The 26200-nt window shown below is 35.0% G+C and overlaps 1 protein-coding gene across 9 annotated transcripts in view; it reads right to left on the bottom strand.

Annotated features, from left to right (window-relative positions):
* RALGAPA1 (Ral GTPase activating protein catalytic subunit alpha 1) overlaps positions 1 to 26200 on the bottom strand; it is a 139921-nt gene that overhangs the window by 75519 nt on the left and 38202 nt on the right. For 4 of the 9 annotated variants that reach the window (XM_050335732.1, XM_050335735.1, XM_050335734.1 and 1 more), the window contains exons 17-28: positions 22172 to 22312; positions 14558 to 16126; positions 12534 to 12658; positions 10176 to 10392; positions 8831 to 9007; positions 6178 to 6330; positions 4494 to 4687; positions 4270 to 4368; positions 4002 to 4157; positions 2442 to 2570; positions 1401 to 1526; positions 167 to 225 (exon numbers count right to left, since the gene is read on the bottom strand). In XM_050335732.1, the coding sequence (XP_050191689.1) occupies positions 167 to 225; positions 1401 to 1526; positions 2442 to 2570; positions 4002 to 4157; positions 4270 to 4368; positions 4494 to 4687; positions 6178 to 6330; positions 8831 to 9007; positions 10176 to 10392; positions 12534 to 12658; positions 14558 to 16126; positions 22172 to 22312 (3145 nt within the window). The remainder of the gene's footprint in view (positions 1 to 166; positions 226 to 1400; positions 1527 to 2441; positions 2571 to 4001; positions 4158 to 4269; positions 4369 to 4493; positions 4688 to 6177; positions 6331 to 8830; positions 9008 to 10175; positions 10393 to 12533; positions 12659 to 14557; positions 16127 to 22171; positions 22313 to 26200) is intronic. The other 5 variants (XM_050335738.1, XM_050335739.1, XM_050335740.1 and 2 more) reach the window with 3 other exon arrangements.

Below are 26200 nucleotides of genomic sequence, written 5' to 3'. Positions count from 1 at the left end.
TACAAACAATTTCAAATTCACATGGTGGATCACAGTTTTGTGGTAAAGAAAATAATAAATAAAATGCACACAAACTTTTACTTTAAGTTTTCTAATATATCCACCTCAAAACACTCTAAAAAAGAAAAAAATCTATTAATTTAGAAGCTCTTTTTATATGACCTACCGTGCAGGACCAGATGGCTCCTCTCTTGCTGAACTTAACACAGTTTTAATGATGAGTTCCTAAAACAAAGAGGAAAATGCTCATTGATTTACCCATAACTCCTTAACATGAAGCATTAGAAAAATCAGAATTTTATTATAGTGCACTCAGGCATGTTGCTTAGCTGAGTCTCTAGGTTCTGATCAGATGAATTGGTTGCTTACCACTACTCTAAACTTCTAGTCTGTCCCAGATGCTCATTACTGTGCTACCCCAAGAATATCCCCCAGGTTACTGTCCTAATTTCTGCTTATGAACCATTTATCCAATTCCTGTCAAAACATTTCCATAAAATATCAAGGGTAAAAAATCCAATAAGGGACTTGTTGAAACTAGCTTCTGTGAACAGTGGTGATGGTTATGACAGAAAGAATCTAATTCCAGATTTAAGCAAGTATTTTTAAAAAATTTAAATAATTTTAGAAGTATTTGCAACTAGTGGCAGAATAAGTGACTACAGTGCCTTATGAATGATGTCAAGAAGAATTTGGACTCAATTGCAGTGTAATATCCCTAAAGCTGTAGGTTGCCCTCAAGAAAGTTCAAATAAACAGCCATTCTATAACAGAAATGAGAAAGGAGGAATTCAAAATCAGTCTCCAAAGGGGAGCAAGGTATAAAGCAACTCTCAAGTCATCATTTCTCCCTAAATTGAAACAGTGAGGGGAAAAAGTAAAAAACGTATAAAACGTAAGGGGAGCCTTTCTTAGACACACAAACTGAGCTCTGTGCAGTTTCAGTATACTGGCACACCAGCCAAGTCTGTTTCACGATATACAGGGTAAGGTCTCCATTAATCTTTGCCTTTTGGCTAGAAGATCACATTGGTGTACAGAAGTTTTCTAAAGCCCCTAGGAACACAGGCAGATTTCACCAGTTGTGAACTCGCAATTAAATAACGAATCTGAGATCTGCAAATAGCCCTAATGAGAGTAGGCTTGAAAGGGTGAGATAACACATAATTTCCTTTTACAAACGTAAGAAAACACTTTATTATTAAGTTAATAGCATTTATAAAGTATGTTTAGCAGTATAAAGTTCGACAAAATTTTATGGGATCTTGAGTCTTACAATTTATTTGAAATTATTTCTCAAAAATTTTAGGATCTTAAAATTTTAGTTAGTATTTTCTGGAAAAACACCATATTAAACATATACTAGCTGAATATTAGCAAAATATTCTTGAAATTCCTACCTTAACATCTGTAAAGTGAGACACAGCAATGTCAGGAATATTTGGGTGAAGAGCTGGTAGTTCATGATACAAATTGGGAAAACAGACTAGAGATCCTAAAAGAACCTGTGCTTCAACTCTTGGTGCCTAAAAAAAGGAAGAAAGGTGGGGAGAACAACAGCTGAAACTGTTTAGCTATTTCCTTTCTCCTGCAAATTCTGCAGAGTTAGTAAACAGAGACCACAGCCCTTGGATGGCTACTCATGCACACCCTGCGATCCCATTTTCCAAGACAGTCAAAAGGAAGCAAAGGAATTGTTAAGACTACACAGAAATGACTGAGCTGCTAACTAGGCAGCTTAGACTCAGCTAATTGAACAAGATGTGGAAAATTACCAGAGGCGACATGAAACATTGCTGGACAGAAAAGGCTACAGTGTAAGAAGCTGACAGAGGCTTCAGACAGTACCTCGAGCAAGGCTGGATTTCATAGCTGATTAGAGGGGAAATGGTGTGGGAAACAGTCAAAACTCACAGACTAATGGAGGGGACTATTGGGGAACTTTGAGAATGCAAGGTCAACAGCACATAGGTAATCATATCAGTATCCTATATAAGGCTGAACCTGCCTGAGTAACAATATCAGAAGTACATTCAAATAGTGCAAACACTAGTAGATTTGAGTTCTCAAGCCTGATCATGAAAGTCATTGCATAAACAGAGATATGAAGGAATAAATACACTTTTAAAATGAAATCTGGTCAAAATGGACATTTACTTTAAAATACGTTAAAGCACAGAAAAATGATAGTCACAATTCTGAGAACTCTGAAGTAAAAGATTCTCTACTTCAACAGTAATTGTTGCATTCTTCACATATTTTCTGAAGAGGACTTGCATGTGTAGTGTTCTAGAATAAATCACTGACATCATCTGTACCTGAAAACCACACGCTAAATTCTGAGATGAAGTTAACACCCCAGTCAAGTTAAAATACTGCTCAGTTTTCTCTCAAATTCTTCCCACTCATCCACAAATGAGAATTCACTGATGAATACTTACATTGAGGAATGACGAAGCAGCTACTCTTCCTGCTGCTACAATGAAATCCATAATAAGCATGGTAGCACCGGGCAAACCAAGCGAAAAGAACTGGGGAGAGCAGTGCTTAATGATTGTATTGACAATATCCTTGCAGAGAAAAAAGGGGAAAAAAGGACAAGTATCAACATGAATCAAGATGAAAAATTAAGGAAAAAAGGTAAGTATTTATCAAAGGTAGAAAGTAAAAATGTGAGAAATCAAATTCATTGTGGTCATTAAGATGCTCATTAATGATTGAAGAGTAGCATAAAAGATAAATTCCTTAAGTATATTCATATTAATGAAAGTAAACTGTGATATATTTATAGATCAATTTAATCTTGGACCATAGTTCATATATTAATTTACATTTAGCTTTTAAGATTTCTGTAAGTGATTAACCACTCATTTGAGTATGTTCTGAAGAGATACAGTGAGATAACCAGCTATTATACCTTCTTAACAACATGTTTAATCCTCTCCAACAAGTATTACCTGACTATAATTTACAAAAATAGATTAACCTCTTACGTATATCCATATGGAACCAAAATATAAAGAAAGAAAGATAAAGAAGTGTTTTATAACATTTCTGGTATGTAGTTATTCAACACAGCATATTGCATTTATGTAGACTTAGTGAAGTACTTTTAAAAATTTCTGTACTTGGTGCAATTTCTTCAAAAGTACTGGAAAAGAATAAAATTATGAAAAACCATCCCAAGTTCACAGATATGCAAAAAAACCCCCCTTTATTCTCCCTTGAATAATTCTTCACTAGTCGTAATATCCAACCAAATGGCACTATGTTATAGGAAGATCTGCTATCCAGCAGAAAACCAGCACAAACTGGTTTTTAGAGGAGAGAAACTGGAGATCTGTCCTATCCATAGCCATCTCTGGAATAATTTTAGACTAATTCTATTTTGCCCAGCTAATGAAAACAGGATTGTTTAAACCTTTGATCTCACTATGCCTACAACCACTCCTCAAATAAGTTCATAAATTCAACATTTTCACACTTCTGATGCAAAGCTTTCAAAACAGTGTTTAAGCCATCCAATATTTTCAGACTTGTTAATAATAAAACCTATGAAAAAGATCTCCTCCCACTGATTAGATGTGCTCAGTACATCTCAGCTTGCTGGTTCCTATTCTTGCTGTAGAAACAAAGTCCTCCAATGTAGTGAGCACAATTTACAAGCTAAACTGTTGCATCAGGGAGCAAGTAAGAACAGTAGACTTGAGAGAGATCTGCTTCCTTCTCTTTCTTGCATATTTCAATCTGTAACATACAATCAGTAAAAATGAGAAAGTACATTTTCTGCCTTCAAATTTGCTTGAAAAGGACTACAAAAAAAGTATTTCTGATTACAAACAAGGACAGAAAGACCATTTATCCAAAATTACTTTTTAGAAAAGTATCAACGGCATAACTATTAAGTTACTCAGCTGAAAATCCATTGAGTATATTTGAGAAAATAACTTTACTTCCAGTTCTAACATCTATGTTACCTTTAACTTCATACTTAAACTTACTTGATCAACGTGAAGAAGTCCACAGTGCATTATATTGTAGAAATGAGTTAAAAAATCCCTGTTTGGAGAAACATCTTGTCTTCGTTTCATTGTTTTACAAATAAGTTTATATGCGTGTAGCTTTCCTTGTTTGTATTTATCAGTCAGCATTGTTGCCTACAATTTTAGAAAAATATTTATTGTTCAAAAATTTAAAAATTGCATTAAACGCTCTTCTGCATCTACGTTAACTTCCATTTCTGTTTCATAGTTTAGTGTTCAAATTTACCTTGAATAGCCATGGTGTTAGAATTCTCAGTGGTGGAATTAAAACTGGCGGAGATGGTGAAGTTAGGTTATCTGTTGAAATACCAAGATTGTCTCTTATCTGCAATTATTAAAAACAAAACGAAAAGAAAATCATTAAAGGGAAATAAGGTGTTGTTTTTTTCCTTTTGAAAATCCTGCCCTAACAGGTCAGGTCAGGTCAGAGAAAAGGTTCAGTTCTTTTACCTTGGCCAGATTCTGCCACAGTTCACACAGGTAATCAAAAACCTGCGCATGAATCTCTGGATCCATGATGCTGTTGACATCTCCCAAAATTCCTAGCATTCGCCTCCACATCACAGTAGCAACATCTGCATGCCATCCTGTAAGTGTTCCCCCAGCCATCACACTGCAACATTCTGAGGGGAAATCACTAGTTTCTGTAACAGAAGAAAAAAAGTATAGTGAGATATAACTCCAGAAGAAGAAAAGTTCTGATGTAACTATTATGTACATAATCTTCCTAAAACCAAAAGATTAGGCTTTTAGAGTTAGTTATTTTTTACCCATTCAGCCATCTCAACACTGCATATGTTAAACTACGTATATTATAAACTCCGTAGAGGAAGAATTGTCCTTTTTCTTATATTCTTTCCATAAATAACATTTAAGGTCACTTCTGGAGCTCTAATACAGATCAGATGGACCCAGTAAGGCCAATCCTTTTGTGCTGTCTTACATTTTTTGGAGTCAATAAATCTCCAGAACTTCACTTGCCTGCTTTCAAGTAAAATTATGTTTCAACTTTTCATTTTCCCCAATAAAACACAAAGATTACCTTTGATACCTTCCTTAGAATCTACTAGGAATGCATTTTATTGCAAATTGAAGAGAAAGGTGAGAGCAAACCTGTCTCTAGCTACTGTCCTTTAAGCAGTAAATATATATCAGTGGAGAGGCAACATTCAGTAACCTAGCCCCATAACCTAGCTCTCTCCACATAGATGATTGATCTAGACTGTCCATGCAAGGAAACATTCAACAGATTACGATGGCTTGCGTCTACTCAAATCACACTTAACTATCTAAAGAGCCACAAGAAACTAGCTATTGAGTCACAGTTTTAAAGCAGCAGGCATTCAGCGTCTTCCTTCCACCCCCTCAGGTGGATTTTCAAAACACCTCAGCAACAGAATTTGCTGGGATCTTCTGAAAATTTCACAGCTCCCACAGGGAAACCAAATCAAACTTAAATCACAAATCAGCCTAATCACATCGCCCAATCCTTTGAACATCTCGACCACTGTGGTAGAGACACTAACTGGTTTCTAGGTTGTAGATTACAAAGTACAAAGCAAAAGGATATTTCTTTTCATCAGTAGGCTACTTTAAGAAAAGGGTCTGAAATAAATGTCAGACACTCTTCTATTTCCATGAGACCAAATATGGGAGAAATGTGTACACCATATTTACAAAGTGAATGTATCTCAGAATTCAATAGCTAAGATAGTTGATGTAATTACTAATTTGTTTAAATATGAAAGGGAAAAGAACCAAATTTCCAAAGAGGAATGACAACATTACTTTAAAATTATGTCTTATTATTTGTTCATCAATAAAACAATCCATGGCAGGGCCACACACTAGATTAAGCTGCCACGATTCTAAGTAACTGAAAGAACAATTACAAATGTGTGGACTCTTAATCCACTGCTAATAATTCCAATGAAATGCAGGATAAAATGCAAAAGGTCTTTGCTTTTAAAAGAAATCACTAAAATTAAATGTGATAAATGAAATTAAGTGCAGATAAAACAGCCTTGCCCAGGATTGTTTACAACTCATGCAACATTAGTCACATATACTACTTCACTATATTGCACTAGAAAGAAAGAAGGAACAGGTTTGTATTTTCTATTCCAGATATTGCCTAGGTCATCTGGCGTCTGTAAAACAGAGTGGTGGAGCTTCTCATCCAGCTGCAGATCCTTCTGCTCAATATGATCTGCATGAAGAGTGGCAGGAGAGGGTGTCTGTGATCGGGATCCAAGAGCAGATTGGACTGGAGAAGCACTTTCAGAGCCTGTAAATGCAATTTTTAACAGTTACCTTAAAAATCTTTTCCATTTTCTTGAGCTACTGAAATGTTGTCTAAACACAGCATTAACAGAAAACTGAGCTGCTTTTATGTATCAAATATAAAAACAGTAAGAAGATCTCCCTGTAAATGGTGCTGTGAAAGAAAACAAACTACATGCAGGAAAGCTGAGAGATGAACATCAAAATCGGTTAGGTAATCAGAGGATTAACAGACCTCTATTTTGGTCCAAATAATTTGAAATTTGTTTGTTCTGCAGCAATTCCAGCATTTTAAAGCAGCTGAATTTCTCATCACATTTCCTCACCTAAATTTCTCTCCAGTAAAATGCTTAAGCAAAAATTTTCCTGGAATAAATGCTTTTTCAGGTTTACTGATGCATGCAAGGTTATTTATAAATAAAAGCTCAAACCAGTAACTGATAATCTTTGATGTTTATCTGCTGATTGGGCTGAGAAAATCTGTACGAAGAGAAAGTTCTGCATAGCTAGAGAAGTTTTACTTCTTCTAAGACTGGAAATCAAAAGTGTCTGAATGGAAGTGCTGTACAGGCATTTTTCTCTGATCATCTCTGAGCAACCTCTCTAGGCAACTATGTGGTCTCTACTACTCTATCTGTGGAGAGTATGTACTTGTTTTTTTCTTCTGCACTATCTTACATTTTATATCCTGAATTTGTCTAAAGCTTCTTCTAAGAAGCTGAGTTCAGCCACAACAGTCACATGGCAAACAAAAAAGGAATAGATATTCACCCAGACTTTCCTACACAGCAGCACATGTTAAAATGGTAGAATTCAAACCTGTTAACTTTAACTCTCAGATAAATGTAACTGGGATCCAAAAGCACTATATGTGAAATTCAGTATTAGAGATAAACTGAACTTTAGGGACAGCAATGAATAAGTGAGTCTTTTAAAACAGTAATTTTCCCAAATTATTGTGAGATTAATTGAGAGAATACTTCTCCTTGAGAAGTGTTCTTTCTTGTAAAGAGAACAAATTGTTTAAAGAACTAGACAGAAAACGTCAGTGTTATCAAAACTGAAATTGCGGTAAACAATCTCAATTACATCGTTAAACTGCAAAGGTCTCTATCTCCCTTAAATGACTAAGGCAATGAAGCTATTACCATCAATTTAAATCAACATCTCTACACAGGAGAGAGGGGCACTACTGCTTTGCACACAGACTATTGCTTCACACAACAGGTAATGATACTCCCCTCTTGCTATTGACCACTTGTTTTCCACACACTAACAAAGGCAATGTAGGATACACCATTAAAAGATGTTCAAAAAACTTTTCTTCATTTCCATTCTGTTCATTAGCTGGGAGTGGATGAAAGTTCATGAAAAGGAGTAAGAAAGAGCGATTAGGAGGAGAAAAAATGAGGGGGACTGAGATAGAGAGGGAAGGAAAGGGACTGAGATGGAAAGAATGAACAGCAGAGAAGGCAGGGAGGGAGCAGAGGAAGGAGGGAAAGAGATCTTCATATGATGGAAGAGAAAGGACAGAAATAATTATGAAAAATCTGTGGAACTACAGGAGACTGTCACTAAAAGATACTTCAGCATATGTGGATCTGAATTGGACTGAGACTACTATGGGTTCAACTTGATCTAGGACTAGCAAACAGCAGTCAACTAGGGTTGTAACAGGAATGGAACAACAAGTATGAAAATGACTATGGACATCTTTAGTTCAGATTTACAAAACCTGGCAAGAGACTGATCTTCAAAATCCTCCTCATGGAGAAGGATTGTCTCTTTGAGAAAGGAGTCCATTCAGTTGGGGTTAACTGCATCACTTGGTGGTTGTTACTCTATTATTCTCTCTCTCATTCTCTCAAGAAACAATTGCAAAATAAACTGGTGGAGCATTGACCTCACCAACTGAGGCTGTTAAACTCTCCTTCCTTACAGGCTTACTTTTTTATGAAAACAAGTGAAGTACTAAAATAAAAAGAATTTTTAAGTTATACAAATGGAAAGTGATGTTACATGGCAAAATAACATTTTACAGACAATATAAAGAGACATTAAGATGGATGTAAACAAAAGAATCCCATGATACTTAGAGTGATACACTGGTTTGAAAGAATACTGTCAAAGCCTTCCAAAGAAAAACCTTTTCCTGAAAATCAGTTATTTAACTACCAGCAGTAGAAGGACACTTATAAGAGATCTAGCATACATAATGTGGTACGAGTTTCTCCTTGGTAACTGTACAGATTTTGTCACAAAGGGTTTAAAATACATTTAGGAACGAGTTAAAGATCCTAGGGGTAACTAAGTCAGACAAAGGTTTTTGACTTACGTTATTTCACACATTACTTTTCAATAGCAGTCAAAAATAATTGAAATAATCATCTTAAAAGGCATATAAATTCATGTAGAAGCTGGAATTTGCATTCTTCAGGATGGGTGAAAAATTTCAGAAATAAATGCACTTTTTTTTAGGGCTTTTTTTAAAAAATCTACTTTACCAGTAATAGTTGCAGCTTCAGCAGACAATGGTTGCTGATTGAGACTACTTGTTTCTGAATCTATGTGGAGTGTAGTTAGACTGGCCAGTTCTTGCTCCTCGGCACTCTGCTGCTGTCCTGAAACTGCATCAACGTCAGTAGAAGCTGGTGTCCCTGCCTCAGTGCCAAAGCTGAAATCTGTATGAGGAAAACACTGTATTAACTCAGAACCTACAAATAGCACTAATATGAAAAAAACCCAAAGGCCCAGGACCTCCAAACTCCTCCATGGAAACCTTTTATGTGCATCTTCTATGCTACTAATATACTGTTGCAAAATTTACATAAAATGTAAAAGCAGAAAATAATTCACTACTTTGACTAATCTCTTTCCTGTAAGATTAAACCCCTGACTGAAGATCTCCAGAAGACATTCCTGTTTCATGTCCTTGATTCTGCTTGGTTGCTGTAAGCGCACCTATGTGCAAATAAAGTAAAAATAATGGACTCATTAAGGAATTTATTTGCAAAATTTACAAGCTGGAAGAAATATTCAAGTTTGTTGTAAAACCACTAAACTAAAAATATTAGGACAAATGATACCCTAAGAAATGTTATTTTTGACACTAAAGAAAAATGTCAGGCTGAAATGTAGGGTTAAATACCATCACTTAGTTGTATAATAGTGACATATATAAAAATTGTAATTTCTTCCACAAATTCTATCATATAAATATTATTTTTATCTTACGTAATACATAAAGTCATAATTCCTAGCAAACATAACGACCCCTTCTGTTCAACAAGGGTGGGAATGGATAAACAAAATGAACGAAAACCATTATATTATTACACAAAGCACACTAATTTTAACAAAGCTTACTAAATTTACCGTGATAATACACTTAGTATCTTGATTAATCTATAGCTACACAAGGGCCCCTGTAAATATATCAAAAGCACTTCTTTAAGTTTTACCTAAGTGTTTTCAAAAGAATTAAAAACACTTCCAAAGTAAGTAAGTAACCTTTAATTTTGATATTTTGTGCAAAATAGACGGATGCCCTCCAGGGAAAAGACCATATTGTTTTCTAACTCCTGTTCAGTGTTGTTCTGCTTTTTGCACACAAGTATTTTGAAAAGTAGTATTCCACTGCTCTCTTTTTCAATATACTAAAACCACAATAGGTTCTTGTAAGACCTCTTCTTGCTCCATTAGCTTGCTAATGATTTCAACAAGAAATCAAAATATTCTCTCTCTCTACAGAAAATTGCTGGTACACAACTTTACCAGGAGAAAAAAAAAAAAAGGTAACTTTTAATCAATTAATAAAAAATGCTATTACTTTTGGAAAAATATACTTGCTTTCAAATTTGCGGCCATCATACTGGAAGGCGCTGAAGGAGTCAGAGTGGCTGTCTGAACTGATGAGGTCACTGCTGCCTGCGCTGGCAGGTGATGTCCATTCAGAAGGTACGCCTGGGTCGTCTACAGGACGCATTTGATTCTGCTTGTTCAATATATCAGGAAGGTCTTTAGGAACTTCAAGGCTGCCAGGACTGCTTCCTCTTCTTGTCACATTCTACGTATTGAAGAGATATAAATTATCTTACGATCTTGGATGGCTTATTTACATAAACTGGAAAAAGCAATCCCACATCTGCCAAAGTCAGAATGTAACAAATAATTCTTAAGTACCTAAACTAGAAATTGTCATTGTACTAAACACATAGCCAAAACTTTCCAAAACCCCAGACAGGCAGCAGCAACTGAAGAGTTCACGCAGTCAGGGAATTTCATAAATTACAGATTTTATTAGCACAATGAATTTTTGGGCATATATTGTAAAAGGCTAAGATTCAGACTAGCATGGGCCACACACGTTATAGGTAAGACTTGAGAGAGCAAAATAGTAAAAAAGTATACTGCATCTAAATTACTAAAGAAAACTTGTTAACCTTGGTTTCAGACATAAGCAGAAATAAATGTCAAGCCTTTTCTAGCCTATAGGCTACCATGCTAAAAGCAAAAATTTAATTTATACAACAAGCAAATGAATTTACTAATTCATGCATTAGTCTTCCTAAGATTAAACTTCAACTTTGATAATAGTTTGAACACCAAAGACCACATATAACAGAAATAAGGTATGCAGATTTGCTCATAAGGTGGTGACTATCTGAACTCTTTCTTTAAGGCATATTTCTCCACAGATAGGACTGTTTGCTTCAGAGGGGAGAGACGAAAGTAGAAAAGCCACTTTATGAAATGGCTTGAAATCTTTACGCATTGTGCGACTAAAGATGCCTTCCTTTTACACTAGGTCCAGTCACTTCTGTGTTCTCTTACTATCCCACTACTGATTAGAGATTAACTCAGACTAACAAGCTTTTTGTGATAAAGTTTTAGCACTCAGTAGATACAGCAACTAATCTTAATAATTTGGGTACTGTTCTAAGAATGCGTATCTATTGTTGTGTGCTAATTACAAAAATGAGTGGCCCTGTGAGAGTAGTACTCAAACTTATCTTAGTACTCAAACTTATCTCGTCTCTTTTCTGCTACGTAAGGAAAGTATCAATTCTCAAAACAAATAGTATTCCCTCCTTTTCTCTTTTCTTTGGGTCAGCTGTGATGATTTCTGTTTTATTAATTTGCAGACTAAGTTAACCTTTTTTATAGACTTCAAGTAAGCATTCTGTGTTGTAATTCAAGACTTATTAACAAGAATACTCTGCACCAATAATCAAGTTTCATAAACATGAGTTCAATACAAATGAGAAAAAAGCATACATATAGATAAACTCTATAGATCCTCTCTTGCCATTTATACAAGATGATGATAAATAAACAATTTTAATCATTGGTAGAAATCTTCTTCTGCCCCTTATCAGCAACTCCTTAATGACAACTTTCTACAGGATGTCTTGAAATGACCTGCTTCAAAACAACTAAGCAGAAAAAAAGAACTAAACGATTTTGAAACACTGTTTTTAAATTGTTACCCATTCTGTTCTTCATTTGCAACTTTTGTTTTAATTTTCCTTTTGTTGCTAGTTAATAAGCACTTATCTATTCAACTCAGTTTTCTCATTCTGTAAGCATTCAACAGTAACCAGAAATTCTTGACTTAAAATTGATTAAAATTTCCCATTATGAATGCCATTCCAAACAACATGACACTTCTGGAAAAGTGCAGGAAGAAAGCATATGAAAAGTTGGTTCGACTGCGAGCACACTACTTACAAGAAATTATTCAACTTGGAAGTGAAATTAAAAAAAAAAATTAAGAAAACACATATATTGGACCAGTTTTTTAGTCTGTTGCATTGACTATACCTGTAGAGAACAGTACTGTACTACAGCCTGATACTTCATACCACTCTGAGGACTGCAAATTTACATAGAAACTATTATTCTGAAAGTATCCATGTACAGAGATCTTTACAGGTGCAATTAAGGTTGTTTAATTCAATGAGATTATTCACCTGACAGTAACTTCTGCATTGCTTTCACAGTGAAGATTTAACAGACGTGAAAACACAAATGGTAAAAATTGGCAGGAATCTATCTCAAAGACAAAGAATAATTAAGCAATATTCTTAATTCTGATTCATAAAAGTCAAAGAAATACATTTTAGTGAACTGATTTATAATGGCATTGGCAAGTTCACACATATATGCAGACTTAAGTATTGAAAAGTAGTAAATTTAGAGGCTTACCATTGCACTACCACTGCGGAGTCTCTCAGCTATAAATTCATCCATGAGGTCAGGAACATTTGTATTGCTACTGCCAATATCACTATCAATAGGGTGCAGCTTTTGACTCATGTCCTCTCTATTAGCTAAAAGCAAATGAACAACCATTTATAGTAAAGAATGCATCAAGGCATTTTCAACACAAAATGTAACTAATGAAAAAACCTGCTAATTAACAGAAATTAAAAAAATCAAAATTGCCAGACATGCATTTTAAGAATGTCCCTCTTTTAAAGCAGACTCTACTTTCAGAATTAGTACGGCTTCTTCTTCCCACTAAGCAGGGGTTAGTTGATTTCCAGTTCCACCTTCAAGAGCAGGAAGCTTATAGGTAAGCACTACTCAAAGTTGTTAATGCTTGCTTTAAGGATAAAGCGTATGTTCTTCCTCCATATCACAATTAACAAATCCTAAAAAATGTATATGATTCCTATAGGCTTCTTCTTCATTGTATTCCTAATGAAAAGTAACATAATGGAAAAAGTAAACTAGGTTGTAATATATACTAATGACAAATGTCAATGTGGCACTGTATACAGTTAGTACAAATAGTGCAAAGAAAACGTTACATAATAAAATTACATGCTAGTACGTGGAATGAAAATTCTAACTCTGAATGATCGATGGTTATGAACAATTAAGTTCACTTATTTATCAGTGTTAAATTTTTGATATAACTATACTGTTCATATTTAACTATGGCTGTTAAACCTGACTTCATGATATTCACCTTTAAAGTCTTCAAGTTATTCCAGTTCACGTTCTTTTTATAACAATTTTTCTCTCAGTGTCATCTCTCTTTAGTTTATTCTAACAAGGAGGCTCTGTTAAATGTTACAAATTTCAAATAACAGGTACTTCTAAAATCGGTGTTTCCTAGATATCTCCTTTTCAGAAGTATAGATTCAGCAGAGCAGCAAATCGTTTTTGTGAGACCCATGACAATAACGCGCTCGGGTGCTGTGCTTACAGAGACTGCCCTCAGGTGGCATTAACATCTCAATGCAGGACGCATTGCAGAATCCTCTGTTAAATCATGCCAGCATAACAATAGGAAAAAAAGGAAACCTGCATTACTGCTGAAAGTTAATTTATTGTTCATTTAAGGCTGTGTGAACAAAGACAATGGATATTAGAGTGATAGCCTTTGTTTTTGATCAGTCAACAGAGGTCTCACAGTTAGCAGGAGAGACTACCATGAGACCTTCATGAACATCCATGATTCTAAGAGAAAAAGAAAGCAATGCACGATGTTGCCAAGATGTACCTGCAGCCATTTTGATGAATGAATATAGGAAGGCCTATGTCATGTTTTGAAAAAGACTCGAACAAAACCTTATGATTAGACTCAGGGAATGGTTATAATAAAATCATTCCACTAATAGCAGACTGCTGTCTCACACTATTTGTACAAAATTATCTAAACTGACCTCCAAATGTAAATTTGAGGGGCTTTTTTTTTGTTTTGGAGGAGGAAAAGGAGGAAGAGGATGGGGAGGAAGAAGAAAACACACTAAATGAACCAGAAATACAATCACTTCAACCTAGCTGGTTGAGAGCCAGGTCCTTCTGATATGCAAACTACACTCAGAGTAGAATAGTACATCCTGATAAAATATGTATATGCCAATCAGATAGTAGGCTGAATTTTAAGGTTCTGCATGGTAGATGAAAATTCAGAAGTCTCAAGGCTTAATCTTTCATAAGGTCATTTACTGTCTCTTCCTCTTCCCTAACCTGATGGTCTTCAGCAGCAAAGAGGTTCAACTAAATAACTTGAAAAGAAAAATTAGTAATTTAAAGTATGTAAATGTAACTTATGCTGGAAGAAAAATCAGCTGGCTGTAGGCGCATGCATAACCAAACAGGGAAAGCAGTGATCATCCCAAAGCCTTTTGATTGCTTGTCAGAGCTTGCTTCAGTTGCATTAAGCCAAACTGGTGTTGCCTTTCTCCTTTTGCGCTCTGCACACTGTTAGTGCTCACCTGCAGCTTTCCTTCCAAAATAGCCCATTACATGACTGTACAGATCCCTCAGTGGAGCCTCTGCTGGCATTCTGTTCTGCCTCTGTGGGGAAACATTTGCCTTCGGCTTCGAAAGAGCATGTACAACAGTTTTATAAACACCACCCAGGGAGCCCTGCTGTTGTGCCGACTCCTGACCTGGTGTCCTAAAGGCACTACGACTATGGAACTGACTGACTGCAGTACCTTCTTTCTGCAACACAGCTGCTTGAGTTTCTGTAGATTCCTTAATTTGCTTGCTGCCAGCTGAAGCAGCATTGATTGCATCTAGATGTCTATATATTCCAGGTCTAATCAGCTCTGTGGCACTTGATGAGCTGGTGCTTGTACTGGTACTGCTGTTGCTGCTACTACTACTGCTACTACTGAAGCCACCGAGTTTACGAAGTCTTGCTTTCCAAGCAGCCTCTTTGCTCTCAAGAGGATTGTAAAATTGAACCGATTCTGTAGATGGTCTAAAAGTAACATGAACACTATTTCTTTTTTTAGTTGTTATTTTCATGATTTTGGCCCTATGAGTTACAGTTTCAGATATACTTCTTTTAGTTGGTGCCAGTTTGCTTGTGCCTGTGATGTAAGGCATTTGAGGGTCAACTTGTGCTTTAGAAAGAATTTTCTTTGCATGGACAATACGCGAGTTGGTCAGCTTTTCACTAAACTGGGCACTTTTATGCTTTTCACCTACTGCTGCTTCCACAACTAAATCTACATCAGCTTCAGTGGCTGCTTGCCTATACAGGCATCTCTTCCCTTCTTTGCTGTTAGGACTACTTGACCCATGATCAAATACGCTTTCACAGTGTTTATTAATATCTAACTGTCTGGCTTTATTGAGCGCTTGATTTCCTGTAAAGAAGTCTACTTGAGTAGGTGCAATATTACTTATAAAGCCACTTGGGTTTTGTTCTAGGTGCAGTTCTGCGTTATGGTCTCTTTCTGTAACAGTGTTGCTATTTGTGCATTGCCCAGTCTGATCTCTATTTTCTAATCCATCCAGTGGTAATCTATCATTCCTATTTACTGATGTATCAACGTCATGAGCAGAAGCCTTACATTTATCTATCTCAAAGTTACCGCAAAGTTCTTCTTTTTCTTTAAGATATTCTCTCAGAGAGGAAAGGAGATCATCTTCACCTTCAAGGTCAACATATTGGCTTTGTTCAAAGGCAGAGTTTGCAAATTCTACCGGCCCTATTAAATGACAAAGATGGTCATAAATACTATCCCCAACTTCCAAGGAGGACTCTCTGCTATTTGTATCAGTGATATGGCTCTCAGTGGATCTATGCATTGAAGAGGTCTCAGTGGAACTCTGTAAGCTTGGAGCATGATGGGATGAACTGTCAAGGACAGGAACTGCACCTTTGGCTCGTTCAACAGCGAATGGTTCCAGGATGTCAGAGGTGCTGCTGCTCCGTGGCAGTGGCTGTTCCTCATTTAATGCACCAAAAACTTCACTTGGAGCATCCTCACTCTGTGAAAAATGTCTGACTCGAGGTGGACGTGGAAGAATTTGAGCATCGTCAATGTCTGTAGAAAAAAGTATATGTAACATGCACAAAAATTTACATACAGAGACAATATATATTTACCACTACATCATAATTACATGACTTTAAAAGCCAGTAAAGTCCAGAGCCTTGTTTTTTCAGATACAATATTTTTTCCAATACTAGAGTGTTAAAAACACACGCACATAATATCCAGTACAGAATGTAATATAAATGAGTTAGACCATCAGAACACAGTTTTAAATGTTAACATGCATGAAAACAAACAGTGACATCATGGAACGTTTGGAAATACAGTTAAAGCTAGAGCTGTGCCAATAAGTTCAATAATTCAACCAGTCTTATTCCAGCTAGCTTGCTGAGGAAATGGTTACAAATTAGTTACAAAATAGTTTAACAGTAGGACTCCATTTGTGGAATTTACATCTTCAGAAAAATGGGCAACTCCAAAGAGAACAAGCAAGTTTTTTCAAAAATTAGGATTGTCTATTGAAGTGGCAAACTATTACTTTTAATTACTTGTAGGAACATATATAAACTACTGAAATTTCAGAAAGAATACTATAATACAACTATAAATATTATGGGATATGTAATTTAGTGTATACCTAAGACTAAAAATTTTAAATGACGAAGAAGAGCTGACTATACAGAAGAGATGGCTAGAGATAATGGACAATTTAAAGATTCCTTAGAAGGACGTTTTGTCTCTCACCTTCAAAATGTGAAACTAAATACTTAATGAAGGCTTACCTCCCCCTCTTCTTCTAGTTTGACTCAGCAAATTTAACATACATGAGAATTACAGAATTAAGGACTCTGATACAGAAAAACATCTTGCAGCCTCGTGACAGTTAACATTAGAGTAAACCCACTTTTGTTTATGAAAAGACCAGAACATGTTATGACCGCTTAAATTAGTGATTCCTTGACTCTGTTGAAACTCCTGATATGTTAGTATGGGTACAAATCATAGTTAACTGTAATGAAAGCCACAATTCAAACATGGATCACCTAGGAATTGTGCAGAAGTATCTTCACCTTGCTTTATATCATTCATAAAAGTAAAGAAACTTCAGACACCTCTTCAGAGTTCCTGATACGTTATAGGAATACTATATACTATCAAATCGCCAGTACAGGCAAGGCTAAATATCCCCTACAGACAATTCAACTAACTATACGATTTCATGCTATTCCTTGTAGTCTTTTTATGAGATACGTCCTTGAACAGCAAGGTAAAAACAGTTGTTTTTTGTTTCTGTTTTCTGTTGGTTTCTTTTGGATAGAATTCTTTATTCTGCAGATTAACATTTTACTACCTGCTACTTAAAAAGTTGTAGATACACTTTCAAAGTCACGAACAACAGTAAGGAGCTTAAATGAACACCAGCAAGAGTTATTTGCCACAATAAACAGACTTACCTTATTGTTCTATCTAGAGGGTTTAACTTCAGGACTGCAATGGTGAATTTACTTAATATCAGAACAAAATTTAGGCCCCTCTCTCTCCTCTAACTTTGATGTGTTACAGCCAAAATAAAGGAACTTTTATAATTATATTTTAAAATATTTCTATTATTACTAAATATTATCTATAAATACTACAAAATATTTCAAATTATTACTTTGTGGATTTATATATTTCAGTAATATTGAATATTTATAATCTTAAAACCTGTTTTGAAGTGCTCACACTTTTCTGAGAACATCAGAGCTGGAGCTGAATGTCCTCATATTTTGCTTCTGAGCAAAGTATATAAACCAGAGGAATGAGATATATCTGTACTTAACTAAGCATATGTGTTCCAAGAAAAGGAAAAAAGGTATTTTTCCATGCTCAATTTTTAAGAGAAGTTAAAATTTGAAAATTAAAGTTTGTCCTCATACAAAGTTTACCCAATTCTAAAGAAGCTATTAGACAGGAGACTGAGAGATCTATATTGGAAAAAAGAGAAGAGACATGCAACCTATCTCAGAAAATAAACATGAACTGAAAAATCATCAAATACAACACAATCTATTGTCCTTTTTCTCTTCAGCTTTGATAAGCAACACATTTCTCATCACTGTTCTTGTTCAGCTTATTACTAACTAAATGAATGAATGCCCTCTAAAACAAATGGTGTCTCCCTCTAGCTGGAACTGTTATTTCAAACTCCTGTTGACTTAGGCAGAGATTAACACAGGTTATGCTCACATAGTCTCAAGCTATTTCTTACAGCTGTAAAGAAAGGACTACAAGCTTCAGTCAAAAATATGTATGGCGTTATATATATGAGATTAATATCTGCAACTGTGATATACAAATGTCATCTTGAGCCCTCAGTATGCATATTTCATACCTATTATAAACTGAACCTTATCTAAAGCAACAGCCTAGGAATCACATGCTTGCTTGTGTGAAGTAATCATGACTTTCTAGAATGTCAAAAATAACTGGACAGAGAAGTCACAATGCACACAAAGCAACTCCACACACTGAAATAAATTCAGCTAGATTTATTTCAATGTTGATCCAGAATTAATTTTAGGTGCTCACATATATATGCAGGACTAGCACATACAAGTACACGTTTTCAAACAAACATGTGGCTGTGTCAATAGAGATTTATTTTTTGTAGAACTGAGGAAGAAACAAAGGAAATGAAAAATGTTATTGCAATACCAGCACTGAAAACACAGACAATATTTAAAAACCCAAACAAACTGTTCCTTCGCAACCAGGGCTCACTATTGCATGCAACTATGCAGTCAGATTGGGACACCATAAACTCTCAAGGAGTTTGTACATTGCAATTGTGTGCCAGAAGGCTGTGTACCTGACACCCTGCGTGCACTTAGGAGAAACCCTGGTTCCTTATATGTTACAATGAGGAAGAGTTGAAATTGGAAGACCTGGTCAATCTCACCCAGTCATAACTTTGCTTAAATCAACCTTACCTCTCCTTTTTTCTGCCAGAAGGCAGAAAGAGAAGGTAGCTTTTCAGCTTCAAGTGGGAGATGGATAAGCTAAAATATAAACTCATGGAGAGACACATTCTGACAAGATAGCATGAGTACTAAAAGAAGGTTCCCATATAATGCTGGGAGAGGTTTATATTTCATCATGGAAAGTTAGTTCAGGAAGTAGAGAAAAAATAATGTGTTTTGGTTCTCAGCTTTAATTTTGATTTTTTTTATAAGAGCACACTCATTCTGTGAGTTTCTGGGAATAAAGAATAATTACAGGCATACTGACATTACAATTACGATTTCTTTATATTTCATCTTAATGATTACTTACTGCTTTGGGAGCAAGGTTGTAAAGGTATAATATGCATCTCCCTTTCATGTTAATGAAAATCCTCAACAGTTCCAGAACAAATGGTTATTTTACTAGTTACCTTATCAAAGTGTAAGACTGGATTTGTTATGATTCTAACAGGCTAAAGGAAAAGTTCTCTTTAGAAATATTGCAGATTTGCAACAAATTCACTATACAAATCACTTTAATAACTAAATACCTTAAAGCATAAATCTCTTCCACTTTCTGGATATTATTTGAAAAGTTGCAAATATTCTGCACATGGAAATACAGCATAACTTAGAAACTACACAAAGGAAATACAGTCTTAGGAAAAGCATTTTTTATGATGCTAGATGATTGAAGTCAATATTGAGCTTTTACAAAATATTTTGTCAAATCTACTGACTGATCTTCAAGAAGAAATATTATGTCTCAATAAATAATAAATTATAGTTAAGTGAGGTGTTCTGCCATACGGAATCTTGAAAATTAATATACAGTACAAAAAGTAAAGGTTTGGGCATAAATGCTTTTTGCTGGACTACCTGTCCAGATTTACCAGTGTTCAGTGAGTCCACCTTGAGGAGTTTCACAGCTAAACAGGAGCTACTTCCAGAAATCTAATATTAGGCATTCTATTATTTTGGAGTAAGCTGAAATGTTCTCTCCTTCAAGTTGTGTTGGATTGTAAAGTCATTTTGGATAACAGGGATATTTATAGAATCATGAAATAAGACAAAGGGCTGTCAGAGCCGTATCATTCATTACCTAGAACACACTTATGGTAGAAGCAATTTGATTACTTCCCAAATTACATACTGTACCTCTGGAAACAGAAGGCTCTCAGAAAATAACATTTACTGTAAGAAAAGGCAAGGAAAATGATAAAGCTTCATGTGAAAAAAAAAAAAAAAGAGAGCGTAATTAAAAATGCAGAAAATTAAAAGAGCAAAGTGCACTCTGATCCAGTGGACAGTGTATCCTTCACTCTGCTACTTCCCCATCAACACTCTAACAGTTTGCTTTTCTTCACTAGAGCTTTTTAGTTTTCTGGCAATGTTCAAGATTCTTGAGCACATCATGAAGTTGCTGCAACACCCATCTGTTTGAGAAGCCACAAAAACCAGGAAGGGCATAGGACATTTTCTGTGTTCGAAGTGCAAAGGTCTGTAACATCACTTTACTTTTAAGAATTACATTGGTCATGTAGTTTTGTATTGGATGAGTATCAACAGAAAGGATAACAGCAAGACAGCCATAAAGTTTGGGACACATTAGAAGTAAGATGCAAGCCAGGACTTTTCAGAAACATAGATGATGAAACTGTCTACAACACTTTTGCCTTCTTTAAGACAGGATAATTAAGTATCTGATTATGTGACAAAATAATGGGTAACTCCCTTCTTCAGGTGCTTTTAAGATCTTTCTTAAGAATTGACTATTTCCTACAATGCCACGGCCAGGTAAGATGTATTTTCTAATAGGTTGTTCATGTATCATTCCTACAAAAATCTCTATCTTCTAAGTTCTAATAATTTATATCTCAGAAAAGATACTCTTTGCACTCATATGTTTATTAATTTACTACATATAACTGGTAGTTTATTAAACTTACTTTGTAATTGTACATTGGGAAAACCTGGTCTCTCTAGAGTGGGTACCTTGAACTTTCCTGATTCTCCATTTATGTTTTCAGACTGAACAGTAAGGCATCAAATTTCTATTTCACTACAAGAATTTTGTGACAAATGACAAAATACAATTATGAAGATACAGTTCTTGGAACTTCTTGAGTAACAAAGGTAGACAGGAGAGACAGAAAAGGAAAAAAATGTCCATAAAACCACTATTGCCATTAAGTGCTTATATTTGCACACAATTTTGGCTATACATATATAGTTCTCCCACTATGCTTTCGGTTTGGTGGTTCGCTTTTTTTCTTTCATTCATTGGGACATAGGCATAACATGAATGTCAGCCTTAACACGCTACTAATTTATATCTATGTATTAGCTGGAAAAACAACATTATCTCTAAACATGCATTTTTAAAATCTGTGCTGATTCTAAATTCTGAACCTATCTGTTCAGAGAAAATTATACAAGATAAGCTACTGTCAGACTTGTAGTCAACTACCTTGCTGGACCAAACAGAATGTTGAGGAAAACCACAATTCTAAAAAATGGATCATCAGGAAAATAACAGCACCTGAGAAATCCGAACTACAGACTTTTTTTATTTTTATATGTTAATGAAAAACAGTCATACTCTAAGGCATATTATATGATACCATATACTTCATTCTTTTTTCTTGGGAGCTAAAGTGTATCATCATGGTTGTTCACACAACATCTATGACACTGAATTCAAAAATTTACAGCAAAAGATGTAAATGGCAAATCAAAGTAAAATTAGGTTCTTCCTTTCCCTCCCTCACTCATCACAAATAAAAATGTTAGACTAGTTGTACTCTCTGGTAGACAGACGCTATATTGCTGCTTAACAATAAATTGAAAAAGCGAAGATATTTTTCTAATTTTCACTTTTATGATCGTAAACATTGGCACAGCACTAACTTCTAACAGTTCCAGAATGAATTGTAAAATAGCATGGCATCTTACATAACTCAAAATATTAATTCTTAATCTCTTCCCCTCTCCCACCATCCCCAGAGTATTTTTACTTTGAAAAAATTTAATGATTTAGCAGAATTTGAAAGCAGAAGGTTTAAAAAAGTGATAAAGGGGGTGCAGAAATTAGCAGAGGTGGCACTACCTGAAAGCTCATCAGAAAGGGGAGTGAGAACAATATCAGGCAAGAAGGGTTTGGAAGTATGGATCAGAACAGGAGCACTTTTAGCACTGCGTATATAGGCCGATGGCAGAGCACATTCACCAATGGATCGGCTTCTCATGGCTTTAAAAAGGAAAAGAAAGAAGTGGGGAAGGAAAAAAGAAGAGTGACTATAATGAAAGGCTTGTGTCACAGAAAAAGCAGCAACAGAGAAAACAAAGATAAAAAGGAAGAAAATTCAAAAATTAAAACATTTCAGCACGGCAGATATTGGCAGAGCTGTAAGAAAGAAAAAAATCAGTGGACACATAAGACATTCTGAATTTTCAACTTTTATGTAAAGCAGCAACAATGCCTTTATTATGACAATTACAGAGATTTTGCATTCCAAATCAAGAAGCTAATTAACACTTTTTCCCACTGCATTAGGGGTTGAAAAATCAAAGTTGCTTCACAAGCACTCAGAACTTGATTTTTTTTTAACAGAAAAAGTAACTTACACTACATTTGTATTTTTCTAGTTTCCTTTGATTTTCTCCTCAAAATGCCTCTCTGTATTTTACATACACCCATACTCTTGAATTCATGTTCTCCAAAAGAGATTCAAAAGCATAGGGAGAAAATTATCAGTTCTGTGTGGAGAAATTTGTAATAAAACTTGTTATAGTTCTACATTAAAAGTGAAATTACCGAAGCGAAATGGTTTGACAACAAAAAGCATTAAGTTGGTTCTCATCCATAGGGCCTGGCTTTTAATCGATACTGGATAAATCTTGCTAAACTGATGTTAAATCACCTTCTCATATCTCACATCCTGCCACCATTCCTACAGAATAGAAAACTTACATAAGAATTGTGGTATTACAATCAAGGTTATATCTGTAGCTTTACTAATAGATTTAAAATAAACCTTTATGACATTTGTTTTCCTCTGTCAGAGCAAGAACTGATACTGCATTCAACTTCAAAGTACACTGGAAGTTCTTAAAAAAGAAACAGTCATTGTTTCAAGCAGCTTTCTTTTCAAACTGTTGCAAATCTGCTAGCTTGTGTTAAAATTATTGCTGATAAACTTAAGTGCATCTTAAATAAATATCGCCAGTGCAATATCCGAACTTTTCTCTCTCTATATATATATTTTCAAAAAAAACACATGGAATGAAGACTTAAAATCTCAGTGTACCTAATCTGCATGGGAATCAAAAGTACTTGAATGGAGTGTAGTGAAAGCTGAGCACATCACACTTCCAAACCAGGTTAAAGAATTGCTGCTAACATGTAGATAACCTGGGTAGGTTCATCTCTGTGAATCTTAAAATGAATGTATACAAGAGAAAAAATAACAAACTACATAGTAAATATTAAGGGTCTTTTCCAACCTAAATGATTATAAATAAATCAAGCTTTTGATATTGGATACTGTGCTGATTATAAATCTTAACATAAAGTGTTCCTCTTGAACACCCATTTGACTGGATGTTTTCCACCATATTACATTCAAATTAGTACTTAAGCAGAGGCAGACAATATCAGAATGCAGACTATATATTTGACAATTTATAACCTTCCACTGTTGTCTATAACCAAAAGCAGAACAATAAGATGGTAAATTCTTTTTGATACAATATTTCAGAGGATTAGAACCTACTGCCTAAGCGAAAAATCTAGCCTTACAGAAGATTTTTCAACCCATATGCATACTACGTTTAAAGGCCCTTTTCCAAAAATTACTTTACATAAGTTCAGGCTAAAAATGTACACATTGCATATCAGAAAAGCTGTGATTTTTATTTGAGTAACACGCACACACACATATTTGGTGCAGCAATAAATGTGTGCTGGCATGATGATGGCTCGAAAAATAGAGGTGCACAGATGTACACAGAAATGTGTACAACATAAAACAGATGAAAAAGAAACCCCAGCTTTTTCTTACCATAAAATACTCAACATGCACATCCCCCCTACTCAGATATAAAGAGTATATATTACTCACAATCAAAGGGAATGTAATACATATCAGATATCATGCAACATATTTAAGGTCAGACTCAATTACAGCCTTAGTTTGTGGAACTAGTGCTAAACTGAAGATCTGACCAGCAAAATGCTCTATCAAAGATTTTACTTTTTGTGACTATTTTTTAATTACGTGACCCTGCATTAACTGGTACAGATTAAGAAGCATCTGAACAGCTCTCTTTGCAGACCTGAGAGGCAATAACAAACAATAGTTTGCAGGCATTTAAGACAGATGTAACATTTTGCAACATTTTCTTCATTAATATTTAAAAAACAGAAGAGTTTGGGATTCTGGTTCTGGAAATTCCTTGTGGGCTTTGCATCTTTTAAAATCACCCTAGCAATGGGATGCTTGTCCACAGATGGTATTCTATAACATGAATAGAGCTGAAATTTCAACTGTTTGCAGTAATACAAGGTTGGTTGATGAATATCAGATATGTAAGACTACTGGAGGAAAGGAACAAAACCATTGAAGCTAAAGACCAGTGAAACTAAAATCAGATTAGGTTGCTGCTAACCAGGTGAATATATAGCTTAATTAAGATAAGTTCCAGTAATTTTAAGGCTGACATCATATAAGTAGCCATACTTCAAATAGCAGAAAAACAAAATCATTAATAAATTGACCAAACAACATAACCTTCTGACAGAATATCTGAAATATTAAAAATTTGTGAAGAAATTTTAACATGAGCTTTACCTTGTTAAGAAATTAGGACTTAAACCAAAACCCCAACAACTGTTAATCACAGACAATCTACACAGAAGGAGAAATTACATTTAAAGTATCTGTAATCCATGAGGAAAGCTAGGTACTGTCAGCATGAGATACAGAAAAAGCTGTGTAGCATTTGAATGTCCAAAAAAGACAGCAAATTTTCTCTCATTTCTGTATGGCTTACAGGACAATTAATTCTCCCACATCAACAAGAGCCTTAGGAGAGAACAAATTTCTAAAATGAAGAATTTTGAAGAATATTCAAATAGAAACTTTCTCTAAACAACATCTGTGACTTAAAAAAATAATTGCAAATATTTTAGAAAAAGAAAGAAAATGTTCGTTTCTGACCAGGTAGCACAATTATATATTCAATAGCCAGTACGAATCCCAAGTTTCTAAAACTGTGTCAGAATGTACCTACTTCCAAGAAGTATCATTGAAGCAACAACACACAATGACTGAAGCCACTACTACTATAGAGATGGTAAAAAAAGAGATATTCCTTAAAAGGTTCTTATTTTAAATAAAAAATTAAAATCAGCTCAATCTTCCTTCACATAAGGAATAGCACTGAGATCATCAAGATGAGACAACAGCATAAAGAAATTTATAGTCCGGTTCATGTTAACATAGTCTAAGCAAACCATATGAACATAAACGATACTTCTTTTGAGTTCACCTAAAGCATTGCTCAGCATCACTCATTTCTAACACAGTAAAGAGTATCTACAAGTAATGGAATTGAGAAATAGATGATTTCAGAAATGGAGAATTGCACATATTCATGTCAATCTTTCATTACTGCAATATGTAGAGTATAGTAAAAAACGGCATATCTTATAAACTATGCAGATATACACATACTTTTCATGCTTTCCTTTTAACACTTTGAAAATACTCAACCCATCTTGTATAGTTTCTGAAAACACACTTAAGAAACCTTCTCTTACCCACCTATCCACACCATTGCTCAAACCATTCCAGCTTTTTTCTCCTTCATACATACACAATGGTATTATTTTCCAGTCCAGTTTAGGCATGTGATCAAAATCACTAAGAATTAATATATCAAATGTATTATTTTCATTTGCAGTAACTGTAATTCTAATAACCACAAGTTATTCAGTTATCCTCAAAGCACACAAAGCTGCATAATTTACACATTCAACTAATGTGTAAATTATTACAGACAGTATACCTTTGTGGAGAGAAGTTATCCACACCGCTACAGAAGTCAGTTATTAATTCCTTACCCTTTCTCAAAT

Source organism: Myiozetetes cayanensis, unplaced genomic scaffold, assembly GCF_022539395.1.
Source record: "Myiozetetes cayanensis isolate MyiCay16 unplaced genomic scaffold, myiCay2020 scf6-25, whole genome shotgun sequence".
Taxonomy (NCBI): domain Eukaryota; kingdom Metazoa; phylum Chordata; class Aves; order Passeriformes; family Tyrannidae; genus Myiozetetes; species Myiozetetes cayanensis.
This window is presented reverse-complemented; position numbering and strand designations above follow the sequence as displayed.